This window comes from Scyliorhinus canicula, chromosome 9, assembly GCF_902713615.1.
Source record: "Scyliorhinus canicula chromosome 9, sScyCan1.1, whole genome shotgun sequence".
NCBI classification, from domain to species: Eukaryota; Metazoa; Chordata; class Chondrichthyes; order Carcharhiniformes; family Scyliorhinidae; genus Scyliorhinus; species Scyliorhinus canicula.
Window position 1 is genome coordinate 29304071 of NC_052154.1, and position 19030 is coordinate 29323100.

At 42.2% G+C, this 19030-nt stretch overlaps 1 protein-coding gene across 2 annotated transcripts in view; it reads right to left on the reverse strand.

Annotated features, from left to right (window-relative positions):
* Nucleotides 1-19030, reverse strand: part of dhx38 (DEAH (Asp-Glu-Ala-His) box polypeptide 38) — a 182998-nt gene that overhangs the window by 136838 nt on the left and 27130 nt on the right. For both annotated transcript variants that reach the window (XM_038806383.1, XM_038806384.1), the window contains exons 6-10: nucleotides 17972-18090; nucleotides 17447-17523; nucleotides 9628-9783; nucleotides 6374-6535; nucleotides 3557-3664 (exon numbers count right to left, since the gene is read on the reverse strand). In XM_038806383.1, coding sequence (XP_038662311.1) covers nucleotides 3557-3664; nucleotides 6374-6535; nucleotides 9628-9783; nucleotides 17447-17523; nucleotides 17972-18090 — 622 coding nt within the window. The remainder of the gene's footprint in view (nucleotides 1-3556; nucleotides 3665-6373; nucleotides 6536-9627; nucleotides 9784-17446; nucleotides 17524-17971; nucleotides 18091-19030) is intronic.

Below are 19030 nucleotides of genomic sequence, written 5' to 3' on the forward strand. Positions count from 1 at the left end.
TGAAGAGGTGACTAAGGTAGTGGACAGGGGAATGATGATAGATGTTATTTATCTGGACTTCCAGAAGCTATTTTACCAAATCCCACACAAGAGACTGTTAACTAAGGTGAAAGCTCACAGAGTTTTTTTAAAATATAAATTTAGACTACCCAATTTTTTTTTCCAATTAAGGGGCAATTTAGCGTGGCCAATACACCTAACCTGCAGATCTTTGGGTTGCGGGGTTAAGACCCACGAGACACAGGTAGAATGTGTAAACTCCACATGAAAAGTGACCCAGAGCCGGGATCGAACCCGGGTCCTCAGCGCCGAGGCAGCAGTGCTAATCACTGTGCCACCGTACCGCCCAAAGCTGAGGGCAGTTGAGGGCACATTATTGGCATGGTTAGGAAATTAGATGAGTGACAGGCAACAGAGAGTGGGGATAATGGGTAAATATTTTAATTGGCAGGTGACGACTAGTGATGTACCATAGGGATCTGTGTTGGGGCCTCAAATATTCATTAATGACTAGGATGAAGGCATAGAAAGTTATATATCCAAATTTCCTAATGATACAGAGTTAGGAGGTATCATAGACATAGATTGCATATAATTGCAAGGATATATTGATATACTCGGTGAGTAGGCAACATTTTGGCAGATGGAATTTAATGCAAGCACGTGTGAGGTTATCCATTTTGGAACAAAAAAGGACAGAGCAGGGTACTTTCTAAATGGGAAGAGGTTAAGTACAGTGGATGTCCAAAGAGGCTTGGGGTACAGGTGCATAGATCTTTAAAATGCCACAAACAAGTGCAGAAAGTAATCAAGAAGGTTAATGGAATGCTGGCCTTTATATCTAGAGGATTGGAGTTTAAAGACACAGAAGTTATGCTGCAGCTATATAAAACCCTGGTTAGACCCCACTTGGAATACTGTGAGCAGTACTGGGCACCACACCTTAGGAAGAATACTTTGACAATGGAGGGAGTGCAACATAGGTTTACAAAAATGATACATGGACTACAGGGCATAAGTTATGATGAGAGATTACACAAATTAGGCCTGATAGAATTTAGAAGGTTAAGAGATAATCTGATTGAAGTCTTCAAGATATTAACAGGAAAAGACAGGGTGATAAAGATAAATTATTTCCACTGGTTGGAGATTCTAAAACTAGGGGGCATTGTCTAAAAAATCAGGGCCAGGCCTTTCAGGAGAGATGTTAGGAAGGATCTCTTCACGCAAAGGGTGGTAGAATTTTGGAACTCTCTCCCACATCAGCAGTTGAAGTTAGAACAGTTGTTAATTTTAAATCTGAGACAGATAGATTTTTGTTAAGCAAAGATATTAAGGGATATGGGCCAAAGGCACTTATGTGGAGTTAGGCCACAGATCAGCCATGATCTCATTCAACGGCGGGACAAACACAAAGGGCTGAATGGCCTACTTCTAGTATTGCGTGCAGTTTTGGTCTCCTTACCCAAGGAAAGATATACTTACCAGAGAGTGTAGCGACGGTTCACCAAACTAATTCTTGGGATGGAGGAATTTTCCGATGAGGAACGATTAAATAGAGCACACCTTTATTCTCTGACATTTAGAAGAACGAGAGATGAACGCATTTGTTATAACCCCAGCGGAGGTCACGGGATAGCAGGTTTCCCGTGTCCTCCGGGGAATATTAACTTCCTCGGTAAAAGGGTGGGCCTTCTCCTTAACAGGTGTAGCCCCTCTAGTAAACAAACCCTGACCTGGGTGCAGGTCAGGGAAGGAGACCCTCCAGGGTGTGGCGGTGATTTGACTGTAAATAGTAATAAACCTCGTTGTGCTCTAACCCAGGGGTGGGCAAACTTTTCCGTGCAAGGGCCACATTCAGAAATTCACAATTCACAAAGGGCCGCATAGTATATTAAGTAAAATAATTACTTCACCCGGTTATGATTCTGGGCGCCTCATATAGAACATAGAACAGTACAGCACAGAACAGGCCCTTCGGCCCTCGGCGTTGTGCCGAGCAACGATCACCCTACTCAAGTCAACGTATCAACCCTATACCAGTAAGTAACCCAACGGCCCCCTCCCCATTAACCTTAAAAAAAAAATTTTTTATTTTTTTTTAATGACTTGGTGGGCCGCAGAAATACCTTTGGCGGGCTGCATGCGGCTCGCGGGCCGTAGTTTTCCCACCCCTGCTCTAACCTATGGTTTATGAGTGGGTGGCATCGTAGTTAGCAATGCTGTCTCACGAGGACGTGGGTTCAGTCCTGGCAATGGGTTACTGTCTGTGTGGAGTTTGCACATTTCCCCCGTGTCTGCATGGGTCTCACCCACACAACCCAAATATGTGCAAGGTAGATGGATTGGCTACGCTAAATTGCCCCTTAATTGGAATTTGTTTTTTAAAAACCTACAGCTTGTGCGTGGCTGTTTCCCTCGGATCAAACAGTATTCTAAACATACAATGTTTTTACAGCGACCAACAGGGTAGATACTAGAAGCATCTTTCCCCTGGTTAGAGGGGTCCAGTACCTGAGACAGTCTCAGAATACGAGGTAGGCCGTTTAGGACTGAGATGAGGAGGAAGTTCTTCACTCAGCATGAGGTAAATCTTCGGAATTCTCTGCTTCAGACGGCTGTGGGAGGTTCAGTTGTCGAGAATGGTGGCACAGTGGTTAGGATTGCTGCATCACTGCTCCAGGGACTTGGGTGACTATCTTGTGTGGAATTTGCACTTTCTCCCATGTCTGCGTGGGTTTCCTCCAGGTGCAGCGGTTTCCTCCCACAGTCCAAAGATGTGCAGGTTAGGTGGATTGGCCATGCTAAATTGCCCCTTCGTGTCCAAAAGGTTAGGAAGGGATAGTGGGTTAGAGGGATTGGGGTGGAGGTAGCATGGGCTTTAGTAGGGTGCTCGTTCTAGGACTGGTGCAGACTCGATGGGCCGAATGGCCTTCTTCTGCATTGTAGGGATTCTATGGGAATGTTCAAGCTTGAGATCACTAGATTTGTGCAAATTAAAAATATCATGGGTTACAGGGATAATTCAGGAAAATGGTGTTGAAGTAAAAGATCAACCATGATCTCATTGAATAGTAGAGTGGGCTTGAAGGACTACGCCTGCTCCTAATTCTTGTGTTCTTAGAATCATGCAGTACCTTTCTGGATCGCTTCAGTTTTATTCATCTCTCTCAACATTAGGATAATGGCATATAACTTGCATATTCCAGCATTGGATGAACAAATGTTTGGTAAGCTACAACTCTGGTATTTTGGTTGCAATACCAAAATTCCACCTCAGAAGTCCATTTGAGCTTACTTGTACAAGGTGTATGATTGATTTTAGCACACCAGGAAAAAAGTTAGGTCACAATGGGAACTGTAATACTGTAACACAACACATGCGTTTCAAATATTGAACCAGTGGAAATTTATGTCACTGAAGTCAAAGGGTTTGTTTATTCTTAACCTTGGTTCATACTCAAATTTCACCTCTTAGAGAGGCTAATCCTTACATTTTATGCTGAACTTTATCCATTAATTCAAAATAGCAGGACCGTTTTCCCCATCTATTTACCTTCTTGCGCTCTTTCTGCTCACGATGCTTGCGGACCAGTTGGCTTCCTTTTCTGGAAATGATTGCCATGTCGGATGTGGCATCTTTCACTGGAATCACTGGCTCTGGCTGTCAGTGTAAAATTTAAACAAATTGAGGAATGTATATTAGTTAGGAAAGAGCTTACTACAACAGAATTATACAACACAAAAGCAGGTCCTTGAGTGCAAAAAATGTCAACCATTCAGTCCCATTCCCTTGCCCTTTCTGCAAGGCCCTGCAAATGTTTCCCCCTAAAGGTATTTATCAAATTCCCTTTTGAATGTTATTATTAAATCCACTTCCATCAGCCAGTGCATTCAGACAATGGCAACTTGCTACTAAAAAATTGACTTCATATTACATCTGGTTCTTTTGCCGGTCATTTAAATCTGTCTTCTAGTTGCTAACGTTTCAGCCACAAGAAATAGTTTCCCGTTACTTATTCTGTCTTTGAACACCTTTATTAAATCTTCCCTTAACCTCTTTTCTCAGGAGAGCAACCTCAGTTTGTAGTCTGTTCACATTCTGGAGTCTTGCATTACTCATTACCATTCTCGTAAATCTCCTCTGCATCCTTGACTTCTGTCTTAACGTGTGTTATCCAGGACTGGACACAATACTCCAACTGAGCCTCAACCAGTGGTTCAAAAAATATTTAGCACAAGTTCTTTGTGTGCTTTTATTTATAAAGCTAAGGATCCCATACGCTTTTCAACAACCTTCTTAACTTGGCTTGTCACCTTCAAAATGCAGTTAAGGTACACCCCTTAGCCCCTTTGTTTCTACACCCTCTTTAAAACTGAATCATCAAATCAAAATTTATATGGTGCAAAAGGAGGCCATTATATGTGCACTGGCTCTCCGGATGAGCAACTCACCAGTTCCATCCCCTCAACTTCACCCCATAGCCCGACATGTGCTCATAGCTACACTGACAACCAATTTAAGATAATCAGTCAAGATCATAACATGGCTCATTTACAATTCCTAGAAGCAACATAGTTACCCATTCGCTGCAAATAAAAGGAATATGTTCACATGTCTTGCCTTTTTTGAATTAACCAGGAGCTTGGGGAGCAGAGAACTGCAGCGCAGAGGGATTTGAGGGTCCTCATGCATAAATCAGAAAAGGCTAGCATGCAAGTTTGCAGGTAATAGGGAAGACAAATGGAATGTCGGCCTTTATTTCAAAGGGAATAGAATATAAAAATAAGGAAGCCTTGCTAAAAGACACTACCTTCTCCATACGACGTAGGAACAGAAGTAGATAATTTGACCTATTGTATCTGCTCCACCATTCAATGAGATCATGACTGATCGGATATGATCATTTTCAGCTTGCATTATCCCCATAACCCTTAATTCCCTTACTGATTAAAAATCTGCCTATCTCAGCCTTGAACATAGACCCAGCCTCGATGCCCTCTGCTGTAAAGAATTCCACAGATTCCACACCTGGAATACTGTGAACAGTATCTAAGGAAACATACTGCATTGGAGGCAGTCCAGAGAAGATTCACGAGGTTGATCCTGAGTATGAAGGGATTTTCTGATGAGCAATATTGAGTAGGTTGGGACTGTACTCATTGGAGTTTAGAAGAATGAGAGGCGACCTTATTGAGACATATAGGATTCTCAGGGGGTTTGACAGGACATAAGGTTTCCCCTTGTGGGAGGTCTAGGACCAGAGGGCATAATCTCAGAGTAAGAGGTCACTCATTTCAGACAGAGACGAGGAAGAATTTCTTCTCTCAGAGGGTAGTGAATCTTTGGAATTCTTTGCCGCAGAGGGCTATAGAGGCTGGGTTAAGTGTGTTCAAGGCTGAGATAGACAAATTTTTAATCAGTTGTGGAATCCAAGGACATGGTGAGTTGAGGATTATCAGATCAGATAAGTCACGATCTCTCATTGAATGGCGGAGCAGATTCAATGGGCCAAATTGTCAACTTCTGCTCCTACGTCTTATGATCTTCTGTAGTGGCCCATTGCTTTTTCCATGTCAAAGCCTCAGCCAATCAGTATCAACTTGCCAACCCATCAGCACCCATTTCTCTTGGAGTAGAAACTGTTATGATTGCTTGAAATTTGGCATTTTTGCATTTGCCCTGATTAGTGCAAGATGAAAAACTTTGACAACATGTCTCTCTTTTCAGCAATGCTCTTTAAAACTGTACCACAGCAACTAATATTAACTTAAATTCCTGTGTGTGTTCCTACCAAGGAATATCAAAACTGATCAGCAGTTCTTTTGAGACAAAATAATTTTAACTGCTAGCTAAATAAAACAGATTACTCAAAACTCTGGAGGGATTAAGAAAGATAATGAACAAATATTTATTGATCTGAACACAGAACATTAGCTATTCTTTGTTTATGAATCAATCACAGTACTACATTTATATGCAAAACTGGCAGTTTTCATCTGCAGCTAAAGTTAAATTTCACATCTTAACAGATGTGAATAAATGAATCTAACTGCAAAATATAATGAATATGTGAGAGTGTCGCCTTCACACTGGCTGGAAAACAACTTTTTTTAAACTTTCAAAATTCTTAAATATCAGCAGAAAGATGTCTTCAAACATTTGACAGCCATTTAAAAATAGTTTTCAACTAGCAGAGGGCAATGTGGGAGCAAGCTGCATAACCAAATCTGTTGGCTCCCACATTAGACTATACTGGCACAAATTTTAACGGAGTTGACTTTGGTCTATCCAAAAAATCCATCACTTATTGGCTTTGTTTAAAACATTTGAAAAAAAATCTGACAGGCGGTAGAGTCAAATCAAACCTACCTGTTTGGTAAAGACAATTCGTCCATCCAAGAATGGTGGAACTAAATTGTGCACCAGCAAGTGAACTCGAGTTGCATTGTCCTCTTCAAAATCTTCATCCACTTCCAGACGCTGAACCACACCACTGGTTAACATTCGATTTGTTTCCCATCGTTCATTATCCTACAAAAACAAGCAATTGCCAAACATAATCAACTATTTTTCTAAAGTGCTCTGTCACCAAGTATCAACAAATGGTAATATTTTCCGACGCCCAACTGGTAAAGGTGGAAAAGGACCAGACTACTGCGCATTCACTACAGGAACTAGAATCTTCGGGGATTCTTTCCTACCTAACTTAGGGGTTCTGAGGCCAAAGGAATGCCTCAAAACTTCCCTGGGTTAGTTAAGCCAAATTCCACGATTGAACCGAGGACCTAGCATCTGTTTGGTTCAGCTAGTCTCTAATTTAAACCTGCTGAAAGATCAGGAACAGACAATTATTATTTTTAAGTTGTTAAAGACTTTACATTGAACAAAATTCTTCAACAAATGAGCGCCATCAAGAATATTACCTCTGTGTCAAATAACACCATTTTATTTGAATATAGACCCATGTTTTGTGTCACTTGAACCAAGCAAACGACAATTATCATAGAGCCTGAACTTCTTTGATGTTACAATCAGTGTCCGACTGCCTCTCTGTGCCCGATTTCTTACGATGTACTCTCGCCTGACCATCCGCCTCAGGCGAGCGAGATCCAAACAATGCAGCAACTCTCAGCATCAAAGCTCAGGAGGTCTGAAGTGAAGGTCTCGCCATTTATTACAGCACTAGCTGCCATAAACAGGTAAGTTTAAAGGTCCATGACAGGCTGGCCAAGGAGAAGATAAGTGTATAGAAGAGAAAGAGAGAGGGAGAGAGAGCGCGCGAGAGAGAGAGAGAGAGAGAGAATGAGAGCGAGCGAGCGAGAGAGCCGTGCGCGTGGGGTTATCCCATGGCTTGAAGGGTGAATTTGCTGGAATCTGAAACAAGAACAGAAAATACTGCACAACCTCAACAGGTCTGACAGCATCGGTGGAGAGAGAAGGGAGCAAACGTTTCAAGTCTGGATGACTCTTCTAACTGGATGACTCTTCTAAGAAGATAATTCTTCTAATGTTTTCTGGGTAACAATTGATGTAACCCAATCGGAATCATTTAAGGTTTCCGATTTAAACTGTATTTTTGGAAGGTTCCCAGTGCAGGGCAATTGCCCAGCTGAAGTCTGCACTTCTGGGTAGTTGCTGTTGCACGGTGGCATAATGGTTAGTACTGCTGCAACACTTTTTTTTAAATTGGGGCTTATTTACCACAAACAACCTGTCTTAGTGCAGCATGCAGAGGGACTTTACCATTGCTACGCAGCAACATTCAGCAGCACTGCAATAGGACACCCACTAGTGTCAGGAGGAGGAACAGCAAGTGGCTTGTGAAGTTGGCAAACGCATTGAAAACAATTTTTTAAATTTTAAATTAATGTTTAATTAATGAGCCACCATCCATTTCCTGCAACAAAGGATGAGGTGGAGAAGAAGTAAACAACAAAATAGCCATATCCCTCCATTGGGACTTTCAATGGTCCTTCATCTGCTATCACAGCAAGTATCAAACTTGGAACACCACCACATCCAAGCCAAGCCAAGCTCGCCCCCAACCCTCCCCCCCCAAAAAATTTACATCCATCCTCAATTGGAAATATATCGCTTCTCCTTCCGTCATCGATGTTGTGGCAAAATCCTGGAACTCCTTAACAGCACTTTGGGAGTAACTTCAGAATGTGAACTGCAGCAAGCCAGGAAGACATCTACTATCCACTTCAAGTATAACTAGCGGCTGAACTTTACTTGCACTCAGCAGGTTGTTTCCCATGGGGGGGCAGATAAAATGGGGTGGATGCTCATCTCACCACCTTCCCGCCAAACCCTAAGCTCTCTCCCATAATGCAGGTGCCAAAAAATGGACAGCACACCTGCCATATTTAAATGACCAATTAAGGGTCACTTAGGCGGGAGCAGAAAGCCAAATTTTTAAACTCGGAGAGCAGAAACGAAGTGGAGAGGGTTTGTTTTTCCAGGGGTTGCCTGCTGCTGATTGCTGACACTGACACTGAAGAACCCCTGTTCCTCCTACAGACTCCCTCCCTTAAACCTGCCTCCTTTCTCTCTCCTCCCAAATGCCCCTGTTCCCAACCTACCCGAACCCACCTGACCCAAGACTTATCTTCTCCTGGGGTCCGAGGCCTGGGGCTCCTTGCTTCACCTGTAATCATGGCAGCTGACGCTATTGCCCACCTGGCGCTGCCGGGACTGATGGAGCTGCCAGCCAATGAGGAACAGAAGTCACACTCAGCCCTGATTAATGGTCCCGCCACATTTAATTTGGGGGCTGGCATTTGTCCTCCTGTATTATTCGGCCGTAAGGCTAGGCAATAAATCCTGACCATTTAGCTTCACTCATATCTCAATAGTTATTTTTTTTAAACCTATGCCATTCTCTCAATATCATGGTTGTAGGAATCAAAGTAAATTGGTCAGCTACTCGAAACCCAGCTCTTCCTGTCATTCTAGGGCACCTTGCTCCACTTTTCTGCTCCATCACAGTTCTGCCTGAGTTCATATAATGGAGAATGTGGTATAAATTTCCAGCTTAAAATTTGATTTTCCAAAAGTTAATGTAATCGGTCAAGCTTAACTCTGGCATTATGAAGGCTGCAAGCTGGTTCCGGATCAAATCAATGAAATGAAGAATTGAGAGACTACCCTGATTTTTATTTTGTAGTAGAGACCAAAAAATGCATTCAAGGACCCCTGCATGGATTATATTAGAGTCCCTATGCAAGGCAAGAATATTCAGTCGTTAGTTTTATTCATTGGAGATCGAGTTCAGAGACTTAAAAAAGCCACTAGCCACAGTCAAACATCCAATGGCAGAACGAACAACAAGAAAAATAAACTATCCTTTGATGAGTGTCAATAACGTACTCACAAATCCAAGTTCAACAGTAAATTAACCTGAGTACAGCAAGTAAACAGCAAGCAACACTTGAGGGACCCTGAAAAGTAATTTTAATATGAGTTTTTTGTAAGCCCATATGACCCATATATAACCTTGCATATCCTGACATTGCTCTCTAATTAATAAGTTTACGTTTATCTTAAATATTCTTTTTCTGGGATGCCTTCATCAAGCTAATAGGGTGAAGGTAGAAAAATTCTAAATAAATCACACATACCTCGTTAATTTGTCTCTTCTGTGCAGAAATTCTCTTCTGTGTCTGCTTCTGCAACAATTGCTCCCGTTTCTTCACATATTCCTCAGATGTATATGCCAGAGGATTGTGGAAGTCGTCATGTCCTTCATCCATCATGTACCAGTCTCGATCTGCTTGCTACAAGAATGAGATACACACAGCACAAGTGACAACAAACAAAGTTATGGCATTTTTTCAGGGAACATTCTCACATCATTTTCAGTTTTATCTATTGCAAAGCAGCTCACGTAAAAAAATGATTTGTATTTACATAGCACTGTTAACATTCACCACACGTCCCAAAGTGTTTTACAAGTAATTAAACATTTTTGAACTGTAGTCACTGTTGCAATGCAGGAAATGCGGCAGCTAATATGCAAACTTCTACGAACAGCCAAGTGATAGTGACAAGGTGATGGATTGTGATGTTGATTGAGGGATAAATATGTGCCAGGACACTGGGAATAACTCTCCCCCTCTTCTTCAAAATAGTGCCTTTACTGCCCACGTTAGAAAGCAAATTTTGCATCGGAAAGACGGCACTCTTGACAGAACAGCACCACATCATAATTGTACTGGGTTGCCAGCTTATATTGTTGTGCTCAAGTCCTGCAGTGTGACTTGAACCCACAATCTCCGACTCAGATGCAACAGTGCTTCCAGCAGCTGATGCTATGTATTCTGAAAAAAGTTCTCATTTTGACCAAGATGGTGATGCCACAGACCTGAACATTTCTGCTTAGAAACATGCTTGACCTGCAACAAAATTGTGTAGAATCACAAATACAACGTAATGCACATCATCCAAAGCGTCTATAGTATCATTCACCAGCCCACCAGACATCAATAATAACAATAATATTATTGTCACAAGTAGGCTTCCATTAACACTGCAATGAAGTTACTGTGAAAATCTCCTAGTCACCACACTCCGGCGCTTGTACAGGTACACTGAGGGAGAATTGAGAATGTCCAAATTACCCAACAGCACATCTTTCAGGACTTGTGGGGGGAAACCCACGCAAACACGTGCAGACTCCACACAGACAGTGACCCAAGCTGGAAATCGAACCTGGGACACTGGCGTTGTGAAGCAACAGTGCTAACCACAGTGCAGAACCTAGTGAGCAGGATAGTCATAGTTTTACGGCACTAAAGAAGCCCTTCAGCTCGGTGGCATGGTACCACAGTGGTTAGCACTGTTGCATCTCAACTCCAGGGTCCTAGGTTCGATTCCCGGCTTGGGTCACCGTCTGCGTGGAGTCTGCAAGTTCTCCCTGTGTCTGCGTGAGTTTACTCCGGGTGCTCTGGGTTCCTCCCACAAGTCCTGAAAGACATGCTGTTAGGTAATTTGGACATTCTGAATTTGGACATTCTGAATTCTCCCTCTGTGTACCCGAACAGGCGGCAGAATATGGCAAGTAGGGGCCTTTTCCCAGTAACTTAATTGCAGTGTTAATGTAAGCCTACTTGTGACAATAGAGATTATGTCTGTGCCAGCCATTCAACACCTATCTATTTCAATTCTATTTTCCAGCACCTGGACCGCAGCCTTTTATGCTGTGGCTTATCAAGTGCTCATCTGAATCCTTCTTAAATGTTGTGAGGTTTCCCACTGCTACCACCCTTTCAGGCACCCAGATTCCCACCACCCTCTGGGTGAAAAAGATTTTCCTCAAACCCCCTCAAAACCTCCTGCTCGTCCCTCAAATCAATGCCCCTGGTTATTGACCCCTCTACTAAGGGGAACGTTTCTTCCTATCCACTCTATCTACAAACCTCAATTTAGACACCTCGGTGAGGCCCCCCTCAGCCTTCTCTACTCTAAGGAAAACAATCCCAGACTATTCAGCCTCTCTCGATGGCTGAAATACTCAAGCCCAGGCAACATCCTGGTGAACCTCCTCTGCACCCTCTCTAGTGCAATCACCTCCTACCTCGATAGTGTTTTGACCAGAACTGCAACGGTACTCCAACTGCGGCGTAACCAGCATCTACTACAGCTCCACCATTACCTCCTTGCTCTTTTATTCTCTGCCTCGGCTAATAAAGGCAAGTATCCCATATGCCTGTTTGAAAATAAATTTAGAGTACCAAATTCTAACCTATCTAACCATCTAAGCTGCAAATTTGTAAATTTCTTATTTCCTCATTGCAACTTACTAACCCACCTGTTTTAATACATCTGCAATTTTGTTGGAGTACCTTCTATCCCTGCACCCAAGTCATTAATATATATTGTAAACTGTTAGGGCCCCGAGGACTGAACCCTGTGGCACCCCACATCTTGCCAACCAGGAAAAGACCCATCTATCCCAACTCTCTGCCTTCTGTCAGTTAGCAAGTCTTCCATCCAAGCTAATAAATTACCCCTAACCCCATGTGGTCTTACTTTGTGTATTAGCCTTTTGTGCATCACCCCTTATCAAATGCCTTCTGGAAGTCCTGATATACTACATCTACAAGATCCCCATTACCACTCGGCTTGTTTCATCTTTGAGGAACTCTACCAAATTTGCAACATGATTTACCCTTCATAAAATCATGCTGACTTTGATGGATTGCATTTTGACTTTCCAAATGTCCTGTTATTTCTTCCATATTAAAGGATTCCAACAATTTCACAATGACAGATGTTCAACTATCTTCCTACTTTCTGCTAACCGCCCTTTTGAATAAGGGCATTACATTAGCATTTTCCCAATCCACTGAAACCTTTCCCACATCCAGAGAATTTTGGAAAATTGGAGTTATAGAGGTCTACAGCACGGAAAAGGCCCTTCAGCCCATTACACTTGTGCCGGTTATAAATAACCACCTAACTATGCTGATCCCATTTTTCAGCACTTGGCTCATAGCCTTCTATGCCTTGCCATTGCAAGTACACATCTAAATACCTCTTAAATGTATGAGGGTCTCTGCCTCCACCACCCTTTCAGGTAGTGAGTTCCAGACTCTCACCACACTCTGGGTGAAAAAGCTTTTCCTCACAATCCCTCTAAACCTCCTGCCCCTCACCTTAAATCTATCCCCCCTGGCCATTGGTGCCTCTACCAAGGGTAAAGGTTTCTTCCTGTCCACTCGATCTATGTCCCTCAATTTTATACATCTCAAGCTTGTCCCCCCCTCAGTCTTCTCTGCTCCAAGGAAAACAGCCCCAGTCTATCCAATATCACTTCATAGCCGTAACTCTCCAGCCCAGGCAACATACAATTCCTACACTGCATCCTGGTAAATCTCCTCTGCACCATTTCAAGTGCTATCACATCCTCTGATAGGGCAGCACAGTGGTCAGCACAATTGCTTCACAGCTCCAGGGTTCCAGGTTCAATTCCAGGCTGGGTCAGTGTGTGGCATCTGCACATTCTCCCCATGTGTGTGGGTTTCCTTCGGCTCCGGTTTCCTCTCACAGTCCAAAGGTGTGCAGGTAGGTGGATTGGCCATGCTAAATTGCCCTTAGTGTCCAAAATTGCCCTTAGTGTTGGATGAGTGTGGCTACTGAGTTATGGGATAGGGTGAGGTGTGGGCTTGGGTAGGGTGCTCTTTCCAAGAGCTGGTGCAGACGCGATGGGCCGAATAGCCTCCTTCTGCACTGTAAATTCTATGATTCTATGATAATGTGGATTCCACAACTGCACACAATACTCTAGCTGTGGCCTAGCCAACATTTTGTACAGTTCCAGCATAATCTCCCTGTTTTTAAACTCTATGCCTCGGCTAATAAAGGCAACTATACCATATGCCTTCTTAACCACTGTATCCACCTGCTCTGCTACCTTAAGGGACCGATGTACATGCACCAACAAGATCCCTCTGATCCCCGCAGCTTCCCAGGGTCCTAACAATATTATATGGATTCACTATCCCTGCTGCCACTTCCTTTAATACCCGAGGATGTCAGGCCTGGGGACTTGCCTGCCTTCAATCCCAATAGTTTGTTCAGTTCTTTGTCCCTGTTGATGATGATTATTCTAAGCACCTCCCTTTTTATTACCAGTTACTATTGGGATGGTACTAGTGTCCTCCACCGTGAAAACTGAGGTAAAATATTGATTTAGCATCTCTGCCATTTCTGCGTTCCCTATTAACTGCCCGGTCTGAACCTCCAAGGGACTAACATTTACTTCAGCTACTCTCTTCCCTTTTACGTACTTCAAGCAGATTTTGCTATCTTTCTTTATATTTTGCACTAGTTTTCGTTCATAATTTACCGTTGCTCTTTTTATTACTTTTTTGTAACCCTTTGTTGATCTTTAAACATGGTTCCCATCTGACTAATCCATCTGTTGTCCCTCCAAATTGCTGATGCAATTCGATAAATTATTTATAGTGCTATTTCTGTAAATACCTCTATCCGTGAGTAAACATGTTCAATAGTTTAAATTAATGTGAGAAACAAGAGTAATTCCTACACCTTCTCCGATAATGGTAAAAGAAAGATTAATTGTTCACTCAGGCACACTACCCGAGATTAATTTAAATAATAAGCATGCATTTTGTTTCACAGAGTCAGGGCATTCCTGCAGAAGCAAACTAACTCTTGGTGCAGGAAATATTCAATGAGCTTGAATCACAACAGTGGACATCTTTTCAGACAATATTCTTCTGAAATCAGCTGCAAAACAATGCACTTGAGCAGCCTAAAACACATCCCCGCAGATAAGATATGTCAGGGTTGTATTTGAGATCTACCCTGATGATATGACAAATTATTGAATTCAATTCGAAAGGATAACACTGGCACATCACTTACACAGGTGAGTGTTAGAGTTTGTGTTAAATCTGGACAAGAAACTTTCTACACATGGACACATAACAGAACAGGAACAAACGACACAAGGAAAGCATTCATTCACCTTTAATAAGTCACACCTCATTTAAACATGATTTATTGATTAATATTTTAGACTTGGCGAGTGGACCAGCATTAATTCAGATTGTTGCTGGCAGCGACTGTCCCTCAATTCAGGGATGACTTCTACTCAGTGTCACTAGTTTCTGTCGTGGGCTTCATGTGACTAAACAGGCCAATTGTCAACCTACACATCTTTGGGCACATGGGACAGGATATCCCACAAGGTAATTTTCTTTCTTCTCAGCTGCTGCTCTGCCTCATCAATAAGGCATTTGGACTCAAAGCATGGTGCAGCTTGATGGACAAGTTGTTGCCATTTTGAATAATTAGTACCAAGCTCATCCAATTGATATCAAGCTCATCCAATTTATATTAATGTCACGGACGTCTGGCTTCAAGGAGAGCTTCAGAGTGTCTTTGTAGCATTTTCTTTGCCCTCCCCAGAATGCTGGCCATTTGAGAGTTGAGAAAACAGGGCCTGGTGGGGAGACACTTTTCAGCTAGCATCCAGTCCATCTTAGTTGATTTTGCAGGAGTTCTGTTTGATGTTTGTGGAGCTGGCTTCAAGAGGATTTCCAAGCATTTCTTTGACAGACCTTCCATTGAATCCAGAGGATGCAGCGGAGGCACTGCTGGCAAAATTTCTCTAGCACGCTGATGTGCCAGTGATACACTGTCCAGGCCTCACTGCAGTACAGGAGTGCAGTAACGACAACTGTTCTCTACACCAGGAGTTCTGTTAAATTGTAGAGATCTTTGCTGTCAAACACTCACTGCCGTAAAAGGTTTAGCTGATCCAGTGTTGGAACTCCTCAATACCGGCCTTTTGAGGCAAGTGTTTGCCAAGTTATGGAAAGTGCTCAACATATTCCAGAGTCTCTCCTTCAATACATATGGGAGGTGGAATATTTGACTGACTAGGTCTGGGTCAATAAGGACAAGCAGAGTTTCTTGTATGCAGATTTGAAGAGATTGAGGGTGGCTTGAAATCTGCTGCAGAGTAAGCAACAATACTGCAGTCACCCACAAGCTATTGACCATGAATGTCTATGGTGGTCAGTTTAGCTTTGGCAGAGTCAACTGAGTTAAAGAGTTTCCCAGCTCGGCGATATTTAACTGCCCCAGAAGGTAGTTGAACTTTAATGGGGTGAATAGCCACCATCAAGCAGATTGTGAATAGCATGGGGGCCATCACACAGCTTTGATAAATACATTTTCAGAGTTCTCACTTAGGACAGTTGCAGTTATATCACCATGACTACAATGAAGTTGCTGAGATATCCAAATTTCTGCAACACAATCCATAGAGTCTCATGATTTACTGAGTCATAGAATTTACAGAACAGAAGGAGGCCGCTCGGCCCATCGAGTCTGCACTGGCTCTTGGAAAGAGCACCCCACCCAAGGTCAACACCTCCACGCTATGCACCCAGTAACCCCACCCAACACTAAGGGCAATTTTGGACACCAAGGGCAATTTATCATGGCCAATCCACCTAACCTGCACATCTTTGGACTGTGGGAGGAAACCCACGCACACACGGGGAGGATGTGCAGACTCCGCACAGACAGTGACCCAAACCGGAATCGAACCTGGAACCCTGGAGCTGTGAAGCAATTGTGCTATCCACAATGCTACCGTGCTTCCCAATGCTTTTTGTTCAGGTCGTTGAATGCAATGAAGGGTTCCTGGTGTTCGAGATTTTTCTTGGATTTGACTGGCAACAAAGATAATGACAGAGAGTCCCTATGGAATGTCTAAAGGCACACTGTTTCTCTGAAGGATGTCCTTAGTCATAGGGGAAAGCGATTCAGGAGAATGTGTGTCAGTATTTTCCCTGCTCTGGACAAGAGAAAAATACCTCAATAGTTTCCAAAGTATGATTTATCTCCCTTCCTGAAGATACTTGTCGCATTCCTGAAATTTGTGGGGGATAATATTCCAAATCCGTAGGATGAGCAGATGGAGACTTGATCTGAGCAAAGGCTCCCCAGTTTTGCAGACCTTAGCTGGCATACCATTGGGGCTGCAGGTTTTGTTGTTTTTTGCAGCAGCTCTCCCATTAATGGTGATTCATCCACGGATTCTACCACAGGGTATTGGGAGATAGCCTGTAGAGTGTCAGCTTCCACAGTGGATTCACAGTTGAGGAATTGATGGACGTGTTCTTGTCAGCGTTGACGGATGGCACTGTCATCCTTCAGAAGAATGACACACAATCCTGTGCGTGAAGGGTATTTTGGCAATTTGACCGTGGTCAAAAACATTGAATTAGCCAAATCATCAATTCACCCCATCCTGAATGCAGTGAAAGCCGTCTTGGTCTAATTGGCTCCAATGGTTTGACACCAATTATGCTAACAGCTGAGTGCACTACGAGAGTGCTCCATTGTCTTTCTGACAAGACATTAAACCAAGGCCCAATCTATCTTTCAGGCAGACATAAAAGATTCCAACACTGTTTGGTATCCTGGTCAACACAGTTCCTGTGACGTTGATAGAGGATCAATCTGGTCATTTATTTCACTGCTGTTTTGGGATCTGAGTTTCACATATTGCTGCCACATTTGTCTACATCACAACAGTGGTGATACTTGAACGATCATGAAGAGCTTTAGAACACACTGAGGACATTATATAAATTTAAGTTTGGCCTTTCTCCAGTTCACAGTGCACCAACAATCACATTATTGAAGTTATTTCATACAGGTACTCTGTAGCATTTCAGAGCGATGTTATAATGCTTTGAAATATATGATATAGGGTTCCTTTCTTACTGTGCAGAAACAATTTATATATAAAGCATATTTTCCATCATACATCAGATAAAAGTATGAATTCAAATGCTAGCAACTTTTTTTTTTAATGGTGCATTTTTCAAATGATAAACAAAAATGTTAAATTATTTTTCCAACAGTAATTTAAAATTTTGGAAAGCACCTTACCCTTTGATCTTCCTCCCATTGTCTTTGCTCATCTTCATTCTCAAAATAAATGCCATCTTTACCTTCCTCCCTTCTCCCTGAATAGGTTGGAGATGACAACATGTGAGTCAAATACAGCAAAATGATCACTGTTACAACATTAAAATTATAGCTATGCATTATACTTGAGACTTCTGCTTTAGGAGCATGTCACACATTTTATATCTTAAAATTTCATCTACAACTCCATTTTCCATGCATTCTTTACACAAACTTTGTATCATTTGATACTCAAATCTTCCGATTACCAATTCAGAAGTATTTCTAAATTAAACAGTATACTGGGCTAATTCTCCGTTCACTCTGTATGAACGTATGGAAATCTAACCTCCATAATGAATAGTCAGCTGCAAGTCACTATGCTGTTAAGATGAAGTCACTGATCACTGGAGATGGTTTACAACAAATCTGCATTTGAGTGTAATATTAAGAATTTTATTTCAAAGATGTATTTTAGGAGAGAAAAATTCAGAACAAAACATATACCTTTGCCTTTCGAAAGTCGAGGTGTTGCCCCCAAATGCCTTCTGTCATCCGCCCACTCATTGTATTTGTATGATGGTGTTGGCAGGGGTGTGTCCTCTTCGTAATGGTTCCTTCTAGATCTTAAGAAAGAAAATCCTACTTAAAGTACAAGAGATAATGACAACTAAAATCTCAGAACAATCAATGAAACATATCCTTTAGGCATGAAGAATTTAAACCATCACAGGTAACATGATCTATGCCAATTTCCGTGTCTCAGGATCAAATAGACTGCAATACTTCATCGAGAGACTGGTCATATTCAGATTTAGAGCTAGATCAATACATCATTGAATAGGAGAATAACTACAGCATTATCAACTAACAGTCAGACATGTTTCTTCCTGAAATTTCCTATTTTATAGGTTCACAAAATGGTAGAAAAAAAACTCTTGCTAAATACTTGAACTGGAATTAAATAAAGCAAAAACCACATGGATACATTATATTGAGAATAAACTGATTGATTGCTTAAACCAAAGGGACTCAATGATGTATATTTTCTTCTTTCTCCCCAACTTCATCCTATTCCACCTTTAAGACTCTCCTGTAATTCCATATTCACTCTCCAGTGCCTCACTCGGTGCTCATTATTCATCATTCCTTCTATCAGTTCTTTAACTGTAGCCAGGTGAAAAGAATCCTCGTCTATATTCTAGAGACGGTAAATAGCACGCTCAGCGCAAAGCGATCCCTCCTACACTGACTTCATGTACAACATTTGCCATACAAATCGAGACTTGGCCCTGATGTCACACGAGATGACATCAACCTGGATCACAAACCATTATTTTTCTCTTGTTGCACACTCATGAATCAAAGCATCAAAGGGAGAATCCATTAGATTTTATCCAAAATTAACTAATTCTGCAGAGTTTGGAATACAGACCTGGGACCTACCTGGTTTATGTGCCTCAACTACCGGTTCAGCCACCATGGGAACACATGTTGAATTGATTCATTTAACAATCAAAGTGTTTACATTTCTGGCTCTTGAAAATTTATATCCTGCCCCAAGTG